Source organism: Phalacrocorax carbo, chromosome 5, assembly GCF_963921805.1.
Source record: "Phalacrocorax carbo chromosome 5, bPhaCar2.1, whole genome shotgun sequence".
NCBI classification, from domain to species: domain Eukaryota; kingdom Metazoa; phylum Chordata; class Aves; order Suliformes; family Phalacrocoracidae; genus Phalacrocorax; species Phalacrocorax carbo.
Genome location: NC_087517.1, coordinates 17,252,503 through 17,271,865, shown reverse-complemented (window position 1 = coordinate 17,271,865; position 19,363 = coordinate 17,252,503). Strand labels below are relative to the sequence as shown.

At 50.9% G+C, this 19,363-nt stretch overlaps 1 protein-coding gene across 1 annotated transcript in view; it reads right to left on the bottom strand.

Annotated features, from left to right (window-relative positions):
* The window catches only part of IGFBP2 (insulin like growth factor binding protein 2), a 64,110-nt gene extending 55,900 nt beyond the window's left edge, over positions 1–8,210 (bottom strand). Inside the window, exon 1 of the mRNA XM_064451309.1 lies at positions 7,656–8,210. Coding sequence (XP_064307379.1) covers positions 7,656–8,058 — 403 coding nt within the window. The 5' untranslated portion in view covers positions 8,059–8,210. The remainder of the gene's footprint in view (positions 1–7,655) is intronic.
* Between the last annotated feature and the right edge of the window lie 11,153 nt (positions 8,211–19,363).

Genomic DNA, 19,363 nt, shown 5'->3' with positions numbered 1-19,363 from the left:
AGATGAAGTCTGAAAAGCAAGATCTTACAGGGAAATCTTGCTGTGGTCTCAAGTAGAAGTACTGGGCAAAGCTTAATGAATTTTCCCTAAATTATAAGGCTAAGGGACTCTCCCACAGACAATGCCATGCAAGTGACTGGAACAGCACTGTTCTAGGTATCCTGCATCACTTAGCTACAAGGACAAGCTGCAAGGAGGCACAAAAACTCCTCTCTAAAATTGCCTCCAGCAAGTAAGGTGTTGGAGACATTATTAATTTCCAGGGCAGAGCATTATAAATCCCCTCATCCCACCTGAGCTGGTTTATCTGCAGAAAATTGTAAGGAAAAGCAGTGATTTCAACACGGTCCAATTCCCACCAGCGCTTTGTGTCACTCTCAATTACAGTCCAGAATGAAATACCAAGAAATTGTTCCTTGCGGCCGGCAGAATTAATGGGATCTTTGACTACAGAGAGCACCAGGCAGTGAACTTGTTCCCTTACCAGCCAAGAGGCACAGTGCGGCTTTCTTCAGAATAAAAGCCGCAATGTCAAAGGATAGTTTAAGGCTTATAAAAGTGACCTGATCTTTCCCAGTATTCCAGTTGGTTATAAAGGCACGTGATCACTGACCCTTTCCTTTCTAAAACAATTTATTTCTACCACAGATTAATGCAGGAAGAGACTTTACCTTCCTACTGATATCTAGCTAAATTAAATGTGGGGCAAAACACTGAACAGAAGACAATCAATAATGTGGTTACAATAAGTTGTCAAATGCTGGGCTGCAGCAAATATCCGATAACTGTGCATTAACCCCTTTCTCTTAAGCCTTTGCCCAGGATAACCACCACATCACGGTCACTTGTAATTAGATGTCAACTCGCACGCTTAATGAGGTCACACTTGTCCAGTTCATGAATGAGAAACACCTCTCAGCCTGCTGCCACTGACTGCTGAAGGTGGGCAAGGATGTTTCAGTCAGAGACTGGGTCTGCTGAATGTAGTTTGTCTTTGTGGAAACAATAATAAAACTGGATTTGCAATTGGCTAAATCAGCAGAAAGCTCATCCTTCCAGAAAAGTGAAGATTTTGTTGGATTTACTGCCTGTCATGGCTTATCCAAGGTCCAGACAAGGAGCAAGACCTGTGTGACGGAGCACAAGGATGCGCACAAGGACAGGGAGGGAGTAGGGCACAACTGCCATGAGATCAGCTCAGCAGGGATGAATAATCTGTACAACATGTTAGGACCTCCAGCAAGGATTTTTCCTTCTCTCCTGAGTCCACACCAGGAGCACGCACCATGGTTAGCCTCCAAATCACACAGAACGCTCGGCACCCACGAAGCAGCATGTTGTTGCGTGGTACACAGCAAAGGGTCACGTAACACAACTCCCTCCCCCAGGCAGACATGGGGCCCTAACGCAGCTTTCTCCACAAGACTAATACCATCTGGTAAAGCCTCACTTTTCCACTGAGGACAAACCTGCCTCCTCTGGCAAATGCAAACAGTCAGCAAGGACAAGTTGGAAAGCCAAGCCCAATGTGTTCAATATGTGCTGCCAAAGGATGTCCTCAAAAGCGGCCACACACGCACTGATTCAGGCAGCACCTCCCCAAAAGCAAGCCAGGGGTGAAGATGGGTGGAAGCAATAATGGAAGCGCACGCAATGGCAATGGCTTTGCATCCCTCCAATGCAGAAGGCATCTTCTAAGCAGCCACCGGATTGAAGTTATGTATTTTACCCTGATTTAAGGAAAGAAACCAGCAATTCTTACACCTGGAAGCTCAGTACACCACCAAGCTCAGCCCTTCTCCCATAACAGAAATGCTTTAAAAGCATCTTTACATTTTACCTTGGCCACCTCCTTACTCTGTCTGCCTAAAGCAAAAGACTGTCCCTGAAGGAATCAGAGCCTCAGCAGGGAAGGCAACTGTGACCACGCTCAGAAAGCTGGAATTGCCCAATCCAAGCAGAAACAAAAAAAATCTACCAAGGAAACTGTTGTTCTTCCCAGGTCACTAGTGCTGAATAGGTGACCAGGAAAAACAGGTACAAGAGTGCTGCTGGCCACTGGGATGAAACCCTGCCTTCACAAATCCAGTCCTCTTTGTGGGTAACAGCGACAGCCGCCTATTGGACACATAAATTAGCCCCGGCTAATGCTGCAGCCAGGTCTAGTGCAGAGCCATACACAGACACACCTCTCGCATTCCAGTTTTCACTGTTTTGCCTCCTGAGTTGTTTATCTCGGCTCAATTCCTGGATGTGGATAAAACAAACGACATGGACTTTCTCACAGATTGGGCTTCTTGCTGTTCCCTTGACAAATACCATGCTCAGCGAGTATGAGCCTGAAACACAGAGGAAAGGAAACAACTGCAAAGGGCAAGAAGGAAACAGATCATTTGCCAAAGGACAGCATGAAAACACATTTCTCCTTTGGGCGAGAGCCTTGAAATCTTCCCAGGCTTCCCCTTCCCTCCAAACCACCATTTTCACACCACCATCACTCCCCCTACAGCAACCTCAAGTGGGACTGGGTCAGGGGATAGCATTATTTTCGAGAAGCTGCTCCACAAGGTGTTATTTATTGTCTTAATACTTAAAGATTACCCAGGGTCCGACCAGATTAGCTCTTGACCAGACACAGGTTCCGTGAAGGAGCTTGGACACCTGGTCGACCTACTGGCAAACCCCCAGAGGCAGCAAGGACAGATGAGCTGTGTGGGTTTTTTTCAATCACGAATCATCCTTAGAGCTGTTATTAATTGCATTTCACTTTTAAAAATTTATTCCACGGCGAGGAGCTCTGCAGACATTCAGCTTAGCCTGGGCAGAGCTTCTGTAGTGGCTGTGGACATATTAACATGCTCCTGTGGATTTGGTTCTTGCAGTTGGCTTCTGTGATGTCTAGTAATGTCCATACTTGCATAAGCCAGGCTGACACCTGGTTGCAGCGCTTGTAACTAACCTCCCTCTTGCTCATACGCTTCTGCCTCAAAAGGCATCTAGCATGGGGCGAGGGGGACACTCATAGCCTGGCTCTTGTCTACCCTTCACCCACTTTTTAGCAACACGGTGCCTTTGGGACCGCCACTGCTGTGCTAGATCTGGCCAATTTGACTGATGGGGTCAGAAGTTGTGGGGGTGGAAGGACAGATACACACATGCACATGCATATTATGATGGATGCTTCATTTCCTTATAAAAGCAGGAGAAAAGCAGAAGCCTTCCTGGCAGTTAAGTGAATGTGAAAAATGCACTCATAGCATTACTGGCATGGTTTTCAAGTTGCTGTTAAAATTCCACTTACATTATGCTACCTCCAACCTCAGAGTCTTCTGTGTTTTGGAGCAATACATTAAACTGTCTTTTAGCAGCTGCCTGCCAAGGGGAAATGGAGGTTTTGACATTTGACCCTTAAGGAAGGGTGTGTGGCGTTTGGGGCTACCCAAATAAGGATTTTAGCTAGATGCTAAAACGAGCTCTGTTTTTAACAGTTAACTATTTTGACGCTGTTTTTGTATCGTGGGAGTTCAAAGGGGAGTCCCTGACCAGGTAAATGAGGCAATCTCAGCCCTGCAAGTTCAAGTTTGCCTGCGGCTGCATCCTTTGCACAGCTCTCTTTCCCTTTGGAAAGGTTACTTTGCACTGGCATAGGCTGAAAAAAACCCCCACATTTGTTTTAACAAAAAAGTGAGATTCCAAAGCAGGACTCAATAGCCATCAGTGGGTTCAGAGGTGAATCCGACCAAATTAGTACAAATATCCCACAAACAAAATAAAACAATACTACAAACCCAACTGAACTGCACAGGCAAAGGGGAAGAAAAAAAATTCCCTTAACTGGTCAGCTTTGAACAGTGGCTCGAGAGCCTTATTTTTCAGAGTTTTGTTCCTAGGACCTTGTCTCCATTAGGAGAAAATAGACGTTCTTCAGCTATTCTCATAATTCAGGCAAGACTGTTTAGGACATTTTGCTGACATTGCTAAGACCTGCCCTGCTACACCTCCTAGCACAAGTTCCCACCTTTGAGGAGCACTGGCACCCACCCTGCTGCACCTTGAGCCAGTTCAGGCCACTGATCTGACAGAAAATCATTGACTTGTTTCCTGGGACTGGCTTTCTGCAGGGTTAGATCCTGAGCCAGCCTACTCTGACCCAAAGAGAGAGCTAAACCCAGCAGAATGAAGGAAGAGGGATGGTGCAGCTGGCAGCTGGACAAGACCACACAAGCCCATGATTCCAGTTTGCCATGGCCAAAGCAGAAGGCAGTATTCCCATCCTCTGGCTGAGACTGACTGAGACCGAGAGACCCCAACGCTACCTGAAATGCCTCTCAAAGCACGTTGTGACACCAGGACCCATTTGGTTCTGGGCCACCCTAGACCTGCTTGGAGAGAAGGTGCCTATCGAGGACTGTGACATTATCTGCCAGGATGCAGACTCCTAACACGATGTGCAGACAGTCCTCACTCTGCTCCCTGTGTGTAAAACAGCGTGTCGATCTTGGTGAGGTGCTGAAAGAATAAACATACTCGAGACTGGCATGAACTCTCCGTGAGCTTCATGCACACGATAACAACCCTCTGTCCCCAGTTCAGGCAGTTTCAGTCAGCAGTACGTAAAGTTTGTTACGTGATGACCTTAAATAAACTGTAAAACAGTGTGGTCCAGCGGCATCAAAACTATTTCAGAGGCCCTGATCCCTGGAGGTGCTGAGCCTCCGTCTCGCTCCCACCATCGGTGGGAGTTTGTGCACTCGCCTCCCTGGGGAGGGGGGTAGAAGTTCTCAGCCTGATTTCCACAGACTGCTGCTATTTTGTTCCGACATTCCCAACATCTTCAAAATACCCAAAGCCTCTTGTGCAATGAGCAACATCCCCTGCTTCCTAGCTACATGGTGGTTTATGTTACTTTCCGCCTACAACAATTTCAGGATTGGCTTTACAGACCTAAGTGGAAGACTAAACAATGCTGGAGCCACAGCAGGAGAATTTGCAGAGTTTTATTCCTTGTTTCATTTGGGCAATCCTTCTGCCTCTCATCAGGGACAAAAAAACTTGCCAACCTCTTAATTTAGGAATAGCACGAGCTCTGCATTCCAGCCCTGAATCAGCCAAAGGAACCTTTTCAAGCTGGAAAGGGGGAAAAGGGCAAATACCTTTAAGCACATTAACAAAAAAACAAAAAAAAGTCGTAACACCTGCCTTTTGCAGGCAAAAACCTGCTCTCGGGGCACTCTTGAAACTAGCTTGACATCAGCATTTGAAAGGGAATTCCAATCCCTGCTCTTTCAGGTGCCAGACTGCTTTCCCTGTCACTGCTTTAAACGAAAAGCAAGCTCTCCCTATGTTTTGCAGGAACGCTGCAGATGGAAGCGATGATGCAAGTCTGAACAGAAGAGTATCAAGTGAAGCTGGCAGATTCAGGTTTTGTTTTTGTTGTGGGTTTGGTTGTTTTGGTTTTGGGGTCTTTTTCTTCCTAATGGCTACAAGAACCTGTTAAAAGTTTTGTAATCTGACGAGAGCAAACCCTTTTCTGGATGTCCAAGCTCCTCTGCCAAGACATGCTCAACTGTGAATATTCCAGCTGCATGTTTCACATCACGCTGGTTAAGGATGTGCCAGTATTTTTATTATTCACCCCCTATGGACATTACAGAGCACCACATACATTAAAGTGTTCTTAAACTGTGCTATTTACGTGTCTGTGTATTACACACAGAGATACGGTCAAATAAATCACATCCATTGTAAAGGAACAAAGCTAATAAAGTCAAGCAAAACACTTAGTGAAGTAACATAATTCTGAAATAAAGTCCATAAAAGCAAAAAAAAAAAGCAGCATTAACTCAGAAAATCACCTCTCAACCCATGACTGCAATGTTCTCCACCACTACCCCCCAACTTCTTGTAAAAGCATAAGCCTGGAAGTCAGCGCCAGGTTCCTTAAATCTAAATGCCCTTGGCTTCTTCTGTAGAGTATAAAATTCACTCCCTTGACACTCATATTCTGTAGTCAAGCAAGATTTCACATCAACGTGTTCTCCAGAATCCCGGCTCTCCACAGCCCTCCACAGCTGAGCAAAGGAGGGGGGACAGGAGTGGGGACAGGAGTGGGGACCGCAGCAGTCACAGCCTGGCTGCACAGAAGCAGCTGTTTGCAACGTGCAAGGTTTTGCCTGCGGCTGGTTTTTCTTCACTTTCCTCTCTCCATCTCTCCCCCTCGAGTAGAGCAGCATGAGCAGGTACCCGGAGCAGCGTGCGCAGGTACCCGGCTGCGCTCCCATCCTCCCAGGGAACGAAGCCCAGACGTACAGCCCGGTGTAGAGTGCTTTTAAATAAAGCCTGAACAAGAGGGAAGGGAGGGAATTCGAAGTTGTGCTGCTGAACTAGTTATGCAAACAGGGTCAGAGCCCCAGTCCTAGCCAGGGGAGCAAAACCAGCAAGGAGGCAGAAGTCAAGGAGGCAGAAGTCAAGGAGGGGTGATTTCAAAGGAGAAGGTGCTGATTTCTACTCCAGACCTGATTCGGCAATTTTCAACATTCCACAGAAAGGGAAAGAGCTTGTGGGCGATCGCAAGGGAGAGGAGGCATTAACAAAACCAAGATCTGCCATACCAGCATCCCCAGGAGCGCTCCGCTCCCTCTCACAGCAACCGCAGCAGCAGGTCAGGAGCCTGTTGGCGTCCCTGTCCTCGGGGCTGTGCCCTTGGGGGACGCTCCTCTTCCCCTGGACCAGGGCAGTGGAGAGGGCCGGGGCCCCCACAGCAGCCGGCAGCGGCCACCCCAGCTCCGAGGTGGGCTTTGCTGGCAAGGCAGCCGTAGGGAACGGGCTCCCCACGAGGCAGGGCCCCCGCAGCCCCTCAGCCACCCCCTTCCCTCCAGGCGGCACACGGGCCTCCCACACCGTGCCTCCCCGTATCTTTGGGGCATCCGTCACCCACCAAGGTGATTGTACTCCCCCACCAAATCCAAATCTGAACCTCCCCCTCCTTCTGCTCCCCGAAGGACGCCTCCTCCCCTCAGCTGCATCTCCCCGAACTTCACCCTTATCGGCCCTCATGGGTTTTCTTCTCTAGAAGACCCCAACCTCCACTCTGCCCTCCCCCGGGGCCGTACCTGTATTCCCCCCCCCGTTGCACCCCACCCCTGGGGTTCCTGCCCCGTGCGAGGAAACCTCTCTAACCCCCGGGAGAGCTGCACCCCCAAACACCCCATTTCCCCCGCACCGCCAGGGATGCACTCACGCCCCTGCCCCCTCCAGCGCCCCTCTCATTCCTGCCCCCTTCGTGCCTCCCTGGACGCTCTCTCTCCCGCTCTCCCGCAGGGACCCCCCCTTCCCTGCCCTCCCGAGGGGTCCCTCTGCCCCGGAGGATCCCCTCTGGGATCCCTTTGTCTCCCGGACGTGCCGGTGCGCCGCTGCCCCGCGGCTGCCCCCGTCGCTCGGCCGCGGGTGCGGGGTGCCGAGTGCCCCACGCCCGCTGCGCAGCGCAGGACGCACCGTGCCCGGCGCCCGGTGCCCGCGGCGCGGTGCAGAGCGCCCGGTCCCCCCGCACCACCCGCCGCCGGCTCCCGCTCCGCAGCGCTTCCCGGGGCGCTCGGTGCCCCCCTCTCCGTGCCGCCGCGCCTGACCCGCGCTCCCCGGTGCCGGGCGCTGCTCACCTGCGGGGCGCTCGGCGCTGGCGCCGTACTCGGCCGTGTCGCGGCGGCGGGCGCAGGTGCCCTGTCCCTGCACCAGGGCTTGCAGGGGCAGCTCGGCGCCGGGGTCGGGGTAGCACCGCAAGCCGGCGGCGCAGCGCGGCGTGTAGACGCCGCACGCCTCGGCCTCCAGGCGGGCGCAGACCGGGCAGCAGCCGCAGCCCGGCTCCCGCACCAGCTCCGGGCAGGGCGGGCGGGCGGCCGGGGGGCAGGCGGCCAGGCGCTCCGCCGTGCAGGGCGGGCAGCGGAACAGCACCTCGGGCAGCGCCGGCCCCGCCAGCGCCAGCGCCGCCGCCGCCGCCGCCACCAGCAGCCGCGGCCAGGCGGCCCGCGCCGCGCCGCCGCGACCGACCCCGCCGAGAGCCATGGCGGGACTGACGGGCGGCGGGGCCGGCAGGTGGACACGCCGCTCGGCCCCCCGGCGGCGCGGCACGGCGCGGCGCGGCGCGGCACGGCGCGGAGGGGAGCGGAGCCGAGCGGCGCGGCGCGGAGCCCGGCGGAGAGCGGCGGGGACGGGCGCGCCGCGGCGCCGCCGGGTCCTAGAGCCGCCCCCGCGCCCGCCCCCCCACCCCCCCCACCCCCCGCGGGGGTCGGGACTACCCCAAAGGGGAGAGGGGGGCAAACCCAGGGGGGGTCGGGGCCTGCCGCACAGAGACACACCCATTGTACTGGAGTGCAGGTAGGGATGGAGATCCTACCCCATAAGAGGGTTGGGGTCCTGCCCCGCGGCGACGCCCAGTGCCGGAGGAGACACACACACTGAGCGATCTCCACACCCCCAGAGAGAGCCAAGAGGGGGCTGGGGGGCAGGTGGGGGCCCACTGTCACCCGGCTGCCCCAAAAGTGTCAGGCCAGGCACGAGCAACCACGTTTCAGGCAGGTCCCACCATGGGGATGGTGGGGGGCAAAACCTGGGCTCCGGGTCAGTCCCACCATAGAATCGTAGAATGCCCTGAGTTGGAAGGGACCCACAAGGATCATTGAGTCCAATTCCTGTCCCTGCTCAGGACAACCCCAAAATTCACAACATGTCTCTGAGTGTGCCATCCAGCCTCCCACCAAACGCTGGGCCTAGGAGCCACCCTGACTCCATGGGAGCAGGACCCTGAGATCGGGTGAGCCCCCTTGGAGACGCAGGGGTCCATGGCCATAGCGCTGCCTGCATCTCCAGCCTGGCTCCTCACAGGACATTTACACTCCCAGACCAAAGCCACCTGCAGCAGGCTCAGCGCATCCCCTGCGGCACTGCCCCATGAGGGTGCCCAAAAGCCGGGTTACGACGTGGAGTGCAGAGGCAGAGCTCTCCAGGCTTTGGGGTTTGGGTGTGAAATACCCATTTCAAATCCTATCACACTCCTCTCCCTGCTGCCTGACTGTCACAGGCTACACGGGGGATTTTAAGTACAAGGCGTATTACATTGAGGTGGCTTTTTTTCACCAACAAAAGATAATAACAACAAATCAGGGGAATGCAACCAAACTAATGGAGGTGGAAAACTCGCTTAATGTCATTGTGGGGCTGTATGGTTAAAGTCAGGCACTGAGGCAGCCTGAGTTCCTTCAGCCATGGGAATGTCAGCTTTGGGGCACTTAAAGTTAACATTTGCTGTTGTAGTTTTTTGTTGGTTTGCTTTTGTTTACTTCAAATTAAGAAAAATGCAGAATGCTGCTATTGATGACTTGTGCGGCACAACTTTCAGCACAGGATTACTCACGGCCCTGGAGTTATACAACAACATGTTCATTTGTGGGATTGACGAGCGCAGGGTGGGACGATGGTCTGCGGCATTCAGCACGCTCCGTGAAATCCCTGTGATACATCCTGGGACCAAGCACACCGTCCCGTCCTGGTCCCTGGGTCTTCCCAAACAATAACCTGGGTTTTACGAGAGTTTATCAAGCATGGTTCCTTCCTCTGGCTGCCCATCACACTGCAGATACCTTGTCGCAAAAAAGCTGCCCATTTGCTTTACTTTTTAAAACGTACCATTGCTTGTTAGCACCTCGCTCAAGCTGGGTGGTAATTTTAACCACCCCCATTTCACTTCCAGAGGATTCCAGTTACTTTTGGGGTCCCTGTGGCAGCAGCACTCATTGCTGCTTGCAGCACTTATTGTCCTGAGCATAGGGGACTCCGAAACTCCAAGCCAACAAAAATGTTCCTCTGAAATTAGGATCAAATAACAAAGATATTTTTATTCCACTTCATGTTACAGAATCCCTTTTTGTATTACAGAACCCAAATTTTAGCCCGAGTGACTCAAGGAAATCTCATCAAGAAGACAAAAAAAAAAAAATATACAGAAAAAAGCCCAGCACAGACTTTGCATTCGTTACACCCACAAATTGCAAAGTGGGAAAACGGGATGCACAGCCCTGCACACAATCAGCCCCTCAAAAGCCTCCCTTTAAAACAGATTTTCCAGCAGATGTTAAATAGAAAATGGAACGAATTATTTTCACCGCACACTCACGACTTCTCGGGGATGGGGGAAGGAGGCTCTCGGTACCTTTTTTATGATCTGCCATTGACTTCACTAATGACTCACATTTGGTTCCAATGAGATATTTTCATATGACTAATGAATCTATATTTGGAGGCGTAAGAGGGTTTGGCTAATTATCTGTTGCAGTCAGTTAAATATTCCAAGTATTCAAAGTAGGTTTTCTTCCAGTGGCAAATGTTATGCCCCCACAGTCTGTCTCTTCTCCTGGTGCTTTAAAAGCAGCCCAGCACTTTGACTCGTACCAAACTGACATCTGGGTTTCTGCATGTGTAAGCACAAGAGATGGCCTGAACTTAATTATACAGCAAACCAATCCTGCATTTTTTTAGGTGGCCAATAGGTCATTCCCCAAGGGACGATTTAAACCCGATTTTTCAACACGCACTTGATGCTTGCAGCGGCCCATTTTGCTGGGGGCATTTACCGGGCTGTCATTAATAACTCCTGGCAGGGGCAAATTCCTTATGAGCACCGTTGTGTAGGCTGCTTGTGCACAAATCATTTTTCCACAGGGAGGGCTCGAAATCTGATGAGAGAAGGGAAGGGAGAAAGGAGGGGGAGGGAAGGGGCTCCATTGGCTCAGCTGCCTGAATTGCAGGAGGACATTAAACATAATGATCCTGGAGGGAAAGAAACCGTACGCAGCTCAGATGTGGGAATGAGCCAGGATTTCCTGTTCATATGCCTCTTTAGTAGGTGCTCGGGCTGTTCTCCTTCTTTTATCGCCATCATTTTCTTTGTCCGCCACCGAAGCAATAATGCCGGTGCAGATACAATGGATCAGATTCCCCCTGCCCCTGCTGCTGCAGCCCTCAGCCGGGAGACCTCTCTGTGCCGCTCTCCAACTCGAGCAGAACAATAAAGAAGATTTTACAGCTGTTGTGGGGATGGGGGGAGGCGGGGAGGCAGAGAGAAAACAGCTTGAGTGCCCGTGGCCAGCTATAATTTCTCCAGTGGGTCTTTGCTGACAGTTTTAGGATTAACAAGTGAGCTCTGTTCCCAGGCATTTACCCCTCTGGATAAGCTGGCCTGTTTGTTCTCAAGGGTTTATTTTACCCCACGAAATATGGCATTGCCAAACAGATGTAGGCTTGTTCCTAGAAAGGCAAGTTATAGCTGAAGCTGCATCTCACAGAGGCTTTAGCCCTTGGAATTGTTTGGAAATGCTACAGTATTCCTCCGACCCTTTTCAGGGCAGTTTTTTCCCACAGACGTGCTGGTCGATTCTTTTATGGCTCTGTCCTTTGTCAAGGATGAATTAGGAAAAATAAACTCACAAACAAAAAGTGGAGGCCCAGCACTGAGATCCTCTTGCTCCCAGTGATTAAGAAGTAGTTTACAGCTCCGGGTGTGTGTGGGGAGAAAACAATGTGTCCTCCTGCATTTTCCTTTCCCTCATTTATAGCCTGCAGGATAATGGGGGGGAGGGGGGAAAGAAAGAAAAAAAAAAGAAGAGGAAAGAAGAATAAAACAGTCGTCTTATTTTTAAAGGCCTCCTTTTCAATAGACTGACATAAAGTGCTGGAGAAAACCTCCCATGACCCAGAGATGGCATGGTGAGGGGCTGGTGATGAGGAAGGGAAGGCTGCAAGGATACATGCTGGGCCTGATGTGAGTATTTGGTGGCCAGCACCTTGCTCTCTCTCTCTGGAGATTTTGCAAATTTTGGCCATGAGTTCACTGAGGGGCTGGGACCTGGGCATTGCCACCAACTCACTGCAAAGCACATCAGGGTGGGACAGCAAGGGGTCTGCTCTCCCTGACCCCCGTCCCTCCCCAGGTGGTGGCAGAGGGATATGCCCAAGGTCAGGGTGAGTCGATAGTGGGGACAGAAGGAGCTCTGCCCTGATCCCTGCCCTCTGCAGGGGGGACCGGGGCTCCCCCTCAAATGGAACATACTACCCTTAAAATCCAATTACAGCAACGCGAAGTCTCTTCACAAGACATGTGTGTGTTCATGGTCTCAGGAGATGACCTGCCCTTGCCAGCCAACACGTTTTTACTCTCAGCAGCAGGTCAAGCATGCTGCCAGAGCTTTGGGGGCTGGATCCCCGTCTCACACACTCTTGGAGGGAAATCCTACACCACCCACAAGCCCAGCTCCCCTTCCCTAAGCTGGCATTTGGAAAATGGCTCCCTGTCCCTCCCTACACACTCCCTAGGACTATAGGTCCCTGACGGTCCAGCCCCCACACCACCTTGTCCCCTGGCCACAGGAGGCCACTGAAACGGGGTGGTGGGAGTGAGCTGAGGGAGACACTGCAAGGTCCACTTGATCCGGCCTGCCCACAGTGCTAGCTGCTCTGCAAGGCAATCATGCTGAAAACGGCAACCTTCAAGGAAATAAAAGTATGGCCCAGAAATAAGTTGCCAGCATCACCTCTTTTTCCTTCTCAGGGCTGGGTGCCCAGAGGTTTGCTGCAAACCTGTGCTGCCCTGTGCTGCCAGGGCATGCAGGAGGGAGCTAAGTTTCAAGTGGTGCAAGACCAGATTTTGCCCACCCACCAGGCTTGGTCAGCAGAAGTGGTTGAACATGGAAGCAGGAATGGTTCTCATCTGAAATGAAGCTCATATTTTTTCTCTTGGAGGAGTGAGCAGGCTCTGAACACTCCCCCTGCTCACACAAGTCAGGGACAGAGCTGCACCTCCCGGGTTGTTGCACATCTCCGCAGTACACCCTCTGCCTGTCCCTGCCCTCCAGCCTTTGCTCTTGGTGGTGACTAGCTTTTGTTTGCCCTGTGGTTACACCTCAGCCTCTTGTCCCACCCCCCCCCCCACCACCACCCCCAACCTCATCCAGCACATTTCATTATTCCCTCAGCACTTGCTCTTAGGAGCTCGGTCAGCTCCGGTGCAAGGAGCACAGGTACCCCGCGAGCTCCTGCAGCTCCGATCTGCTCCACAGGTCATGCTTAGAGGTAGGTCTGAATCTGCCTGATGCCCCAGGCCTCCCTCTCCATCCTCAAATTGTTTTCCCCAGGTGCATCAGCCTGGCCGGAGTTCAAATGTCAGCAGGTCAATTATAGGCCACTTTCTTTACATTTACCCTATCTGAGATGTTTTTAGAGCAGCCCTAAATGCATTATCTATGACCCTGATCCAGTAATTACAAGTGCTTTGGAGTGGTCCAGGCTAGTTTGTTTAGGTTTCTCCAGCACTGATTAGAGATTAGGAGAGCTAAAACCACCCATTAGCTGGAAGGCAAAAAGCAGTGGTGGTTTTCAGGCTCAGGGGCCAGGTGCTTCATATCTGCAGGTCTCCTAGGCACCGCCATTCTCCAGCAAGGGTGCAGAGGAGGGAGGCAGGGTGTCATGAGTTTGTGTGGTATGCAGTTGCCACGCGTAGCAGAGGCTTGTGGATTTGGACACCCTGGTAGCCAAAGCCTCGCGCATCCCCAAGCATCCCTCAAAGATCCTTTCATTAGTCTCAGGTGTACAAAGCAGTTTGAAACCAAGCAGCTGACCAGGAGGACGTGATGCAAAAAGGGTTACACATTGACCTACGTCAGGCACAGTGACTCAGCTTATAGGGATAATAAAACAAGAGCAGAGGGGATTTGTGTGGAGATTGTCCTTGACTTCAGCAGATACCAGGGTTAACTGCTGTTGGAAGAGGACCTGGCAAGGATGAAGGAGATGTAGCTGAGCGAGGGGAAGGAAGAGCCCATATCGCAGTCCAAGTTAGCAGCACATCTTTGCAGAGCTATTCCTACTTTAAACAAATCTCTGTTTGAAGTGGGCCTTGGGTGGCTAAAGGACCTGGTACTACCCACAGCTTCTGTATTACAGTTTCCCAGTTGCAGTCCTCAGGATATCAGCAGAAGGTGACCTCTTTGCAAAGACACAAAACTTCAGTACCTTTTCAGACATCACAAAATTCCAGCCCTAACCTACAGGGAATGGGCATTAATACTCTCTGGGTTTGGTGGCTAAAAGCCCTAGCTTCTTACCTAAGGACTTGCTCCTCTGGTCTCAGGGACCTTCCCTCTCCAGGCCACTCAACCCTGATTTCCCTCCCACAAACTCACAGGCCTGGGCATAAGAGCCACCACATTGCTTACACCTACTGAGTCTTCCAATATGTGCCCTGGTTTCCATGGGGATTTAGATCCCCAGATAAAAGTTAGATTCAAAATCCCTTTGTTTCAGTAAGCCCAGATGCTAGAGGGTCCAGCCCCTTGGAGAGGGCTAGAACAGCCTCCCAGCCCTGTGACAGAGTGGAAATAGGAAATGGGCAGGATCCCCCTGAGAAATATGAGAACCCAAAGTCCCTTTGACATTTACATTGACAGGCTTTCCCTTGGTGTCTGGTACCCCTTGAGCAGGGCAGCGGGATGAAAACATTTCAAAGCACACGTAGATGTTTAAGAATTTCATTAGCAGCATCAGCCAACATTTCCACTTGCTTTGTATTTGCTGCTGGAAAAGTAATAACAGCTTTGGAGAACCTATTCAGGAGAGAAAATGGCTCTTTCCTAGGCACCACACTGGGATACTGCTTTGAGTAACAACATTGCATGCAGGAATGGAGTGGAAAGGGGCTGCAGCCCCAGGAGGAGCAGTGGTTGCTTACATGAGCCCACAGAAAGTGCTTGGATGGAATAGGATGAAGGAAAGGAAAGCGTGGTGCAACTACACGTCAAGAAAAGACTCCAGCTGCTGGTCTTTAGCTGTCTATGTAAAGCCTCCTCAGGGAAGTAACTGTATTCATCTCCTGGGACAAATAAAACAAGTACTGGAAAGAATATAGGGAACAGTCTTGTGTTGGCTGGGGACAAGACAACCCATTCAGATCTTACCCCAGAGCACAGAGCTCTCCTAGGGCAAGAGAAGTATTTGAAGGTGCATTGATATTTACCTCTAACATAAAGCAAACCCCAGGTCCCTGCAATCTCCTGACTGTTGAGGAACAGGAGCTACTCCAGAACTAGGGAGCACACAGGGCTGTCCTGCCTTTGACCCCCTACCAACTCTTAAAACAAGAATTTCCCCAGTCCCATTTCCCTGTTCCTCTGTCTGCACCTCTCTTGGGTCTGACTGTTTTCTGGAGATGTGGCCGAGGGACAGAGCATCTTGCAGAAACAGGTCCTCATCCCACAGCTCCCCTGGCCTCAGACAAGCTCTGTCCCACCTCTGTCCCTGCTCAGTGGGACAGGCAGAGATCACTTGTAGGGCAACATGGGGCAGCATCAGCTCTGCCTTTCTGCCTCCAGACAAAACCCCTTGCCCTCCTCAGCAACAGCACAGGAGAAAGACTGAGGAGCAAACTTTGTATAAAAGCATCCTTTTCTGCTAGCAGCTACAGATGAAAATCTCTGGTGAGCACCACGGCTGTTCAACTGATAACAGTTCTTAACCAAGAAGCCAGCAGAAAAACACAGAGCCTCAACTCAGAATATTTAATCATATGCTTTAAAGCACACTACCTGTCAAGGCAGGTGTGGGAGGAGGTGATCTGAATGATCTCACTCCACGGTAACGCGATGAGCCCTTCTGCACTGTTGCAGCCCTGCTGAGACAGCCAGGCAGCCTGGCAGGTGGCTTTCCCCTTGCAGGACACTCCCATGGCAGCAAGTTTTCAATTTCTTCAGTATGTTTATATGTACCAGCCTGTGAACACAAGCAGTGACATGCAGCCCACTAGCAAGACCTCTTCTGCAACCTTCTGCCAAGCACCACTGCTCATTTCTGGCTTGCTGCTCTGGACCCTCACTGATTCCTGTTACACAGAGGAGCTGGACTAACAAGCTCTCCATTTCCTTGCTGACATGGATACCCTGCCAAAGAAAACGCGTGACAAAAGTAGCAAGGATGGGCCACCACTGCCCAAGGCTGTATATTCCTTCCATCCCAAGAAAAGGTCCTCTGGTGACTCCACAAACCAGTATCTCCTGGAGATCCCCCCACAAGCAAACATGCCATGCAAAGCAGAGGGTTCAACTAGAGACCTCCCAAGTTCCCCTTCAGAACTGGAAAAGTTTGCTGAGGGTCTGTTCCAGTCCAGTTTTGAATATGTCCAGGGATGGGGATCCCACAGCCTCTCTGGGCTAAACCACTCTCCCTGTGAACTGATTTTCTTTTTATCAAGACAGAACTTCACTCGCAGCAACTTGTCCGCATTGCTTCTTGTCCTTTTGTGGGGCCCCTCTGAGAACAGACCTGCTCCATCCTCTCTGAACCCTCCCTTCAGAGAGTCAAATACAGCAATAAGCTCTTGCCCTCTCTTCTCCATGTTGAACAAACCCAACCCACAGCCTCTTCTTATCGCTTGCTATCACATGCTAGTTATTAACCAGACCTTTCATTAAAGATTCTGGTGTCTCACTCAGCAGTGGAGCATGATTTTAGGTTTATAGCTCTGTGTCTATTTCCAAGAATATTTTACTGGCCTGTTGTACAAAGCTACTTAAACCTTAAAATGTCATTTCTGCTGCAAAATACAGCTTGCTAATTAACCCTTCACAAAAACACTACAGCTAAGATCTCAAAGCAGGAGCACCAACAGAGCCCAATGGAAGGGCAGAGGACTTTTAGGAAGATAGCAAAAGGGATCCAGATCATGGGTTTGCCTGGACATTGGAGCTGCATGAGCCAAGCTCTATCACACTGCTTTGAAAGCAAGTGGACATTAAAACTGAAGACGCTCCCACTCAAGTAAACTAAATTTGGCTTTTAAGCACAGTCTCACTCTGCAAAGCTCAATAAAAATGTCACTGTGGGACTTCCTGTTTATTGTCTCTCGCAGACTCCAGATGAAACCCATCCCACCAGAGAGAGCTGTTTTCTAACGAGTCTTCTGCAAATGCAGGTTCTCCTCCCTCTCCCACCAGCTCTAAAAGAAAGGGTCCAAATCTACCTCCCTGAACCCTGTGCAACGCCCTGGCTTTGGGATAGCCCCCCAGCCAGAACCTGCTAGACCACTTCTTGCGCTGTGCTGGATCCATCCATCTCCTCCAGCACCTGCCTCTCCCATGGGTCGCTCTGTCCCAGCGGGCACCGCTGGTTTAGCTGCAGGGGTGTATGGGGAGCAGTCAATAGAAAACACAGCCCTTATTTTAAGCAATAAACTGGTTACATTTTTACCTACCAGAACAGCTGTGAGCTGGGGTAAAGCCTACTTACCTTCCTTACTGGGATTTTTCAGAAGAGCCCATGAGAACTAGGAGCCTGTGCACTACAGGCATTAAAAGGCAAATGAGTACATGATTTCCTACAGCATTTTTAACTCTTCCAGCCTGCAGCAAGTACAGCCCAATTCCGACCCTTCAAAGGAAGCAAATGCACAACAACTGGTGCTGTTTTTCTGCAGTGCCTTTTGAGAGTTGAACCACAGTTTAAATCACTTTGATAATGCACAAACACTAATTTGTCCTGAGAACAAAGAGAGAAGATTTCCCCCCCCCACCCCCCAAAAAAGACAGAAATATCTGCTTCACTTCAAGCTTGCTTTTTTTTTATTAATTTGCTGGTTAAATCTTAAATCTTAAACCTCAGCCAGGTCTAAAGGTGAACAGTGCACAGCCCCAGAAAAAAGGGGACTTGATTAGGAAAATTCTGTCCTGCAGCACGTGGGACTGTATGCCTGCCAGCTGGAACAGTAACAGGTAACAACATGAATGTATGGATGCACTATAGCTGTAAAGGAGCAGCAGGCACAATTTTAGCAATGTTTGTGCAAAGTTTCGGCAGAACTGCTCCTTGCTTACAGCAGGCAGGCTGGGAAAACAGCAGTTCTTCCAGGGAATTACCTTTCAAGATCCAAGGGCTTGTGCTCCGAAGTGGACCAAAAAAAAGAGGAAGATGTCTTCCAAAACAGCAGGAAACAGACACAGGGAACAAAAACCATACAAAAAATACTTCTTGTATCTAGCCACATTAGGAAGGCTGAAAAATAGCTAAGAATTTTGAATATAAGATTATACCAGTACCAATCAGGACTCCAGTGTAGCAAAGAATAAAATATGGTGTTACTGGGCAGGAGAAGTGGGAAGGTGCAGCCAGGTGAAGAGGGGAAAAAAAACGGGGTTCGATAATGTGATCTTGTCGGCTGAGAGCCCAAAACAATCCCAAAGGATCTTTCCTGAGCGATTTGCTGGATTTGCTGCTCTGGGCCTGATGTGAGCAGAGGGATTGCAGAGGCGGGATTGCTCTCTTAGCTCGCTTGCCCTCTGCCGGATGCCAGGAGCTCGGCGAGCCCAGCCCAATACCCAGAGCACCGGGGTTAAAGTCAGCTCTTTTACAGTCCAGAGCTGCATTTCTGCAGGGCTGCATGCACTCACTGGGAACTGCAAAGGGAAGGGGTAGGGAAAAGCTGAACACAAGGTGCGGCAGAGCTAGAAACTGCAACGGATACAGAAAGTGATGTAGGGTGAGTTAAAAAAAAGAACATCTTCCTCTCGCCACTTGTACCTCTCTGAATTGCCCAGTGTCTCAATGAAACAAGGTTTTCTAGCTCGGGTTCTCAAGATCTAGGCATCTGTCTTCCTGAAGGAGATTAACACTGCTTTCTAGTGCTGCATTAACATGCCTAGAAGAGCAAGAGGTGGATGTCAGGAGGGTACTGCCCTCCGTCTGTCCTAGCAGGACTGCCCTGCTCCACAGAGGGGAGATGGGGGCATAGCTGGTGCTATGTGAAGATGTCCAGCTTTCAAACTCCTCCAGCCACTTAACCACTGCAGAAAAAACCCCCAGCCCAATGGCTTTTCTAGGCCAGCCCGACCCAGCAGAGCATAAACACAAAAGATCTCCTAGGAGATAGCTTCTGCATCTCATAATTTCATGGAACAAGTCAGGGCAGGGAGCTGCATGGGAGCCAGCCAGGATTCCTGTATACACACACCACCAGCAGCCTGCACATGAGCTCCCACGAGGTTTAAATCATGGTCTGTGGGAAAACGTCAACTTCTCTAGACAAACTATTCACATTGAAAAAATCAACGGCAGTGATAAGCACCTGGAGAGGTTTGATAGTAAGTTCAGCATGATCCACATGGTGCCATGATATATGCTCAGTTGCCTCCATCCTCCCAGACAGGTAGAGTCTTTCTTAGGATACCTCGCAGATTCCCCACTGCTGGGAATTCACTGGAAAACCCACCCTGGTGTGGCACAGATGGGACCCAGCTTCCTATACTCAACACTGCTGATTGAAAAATCACCCCAGTTG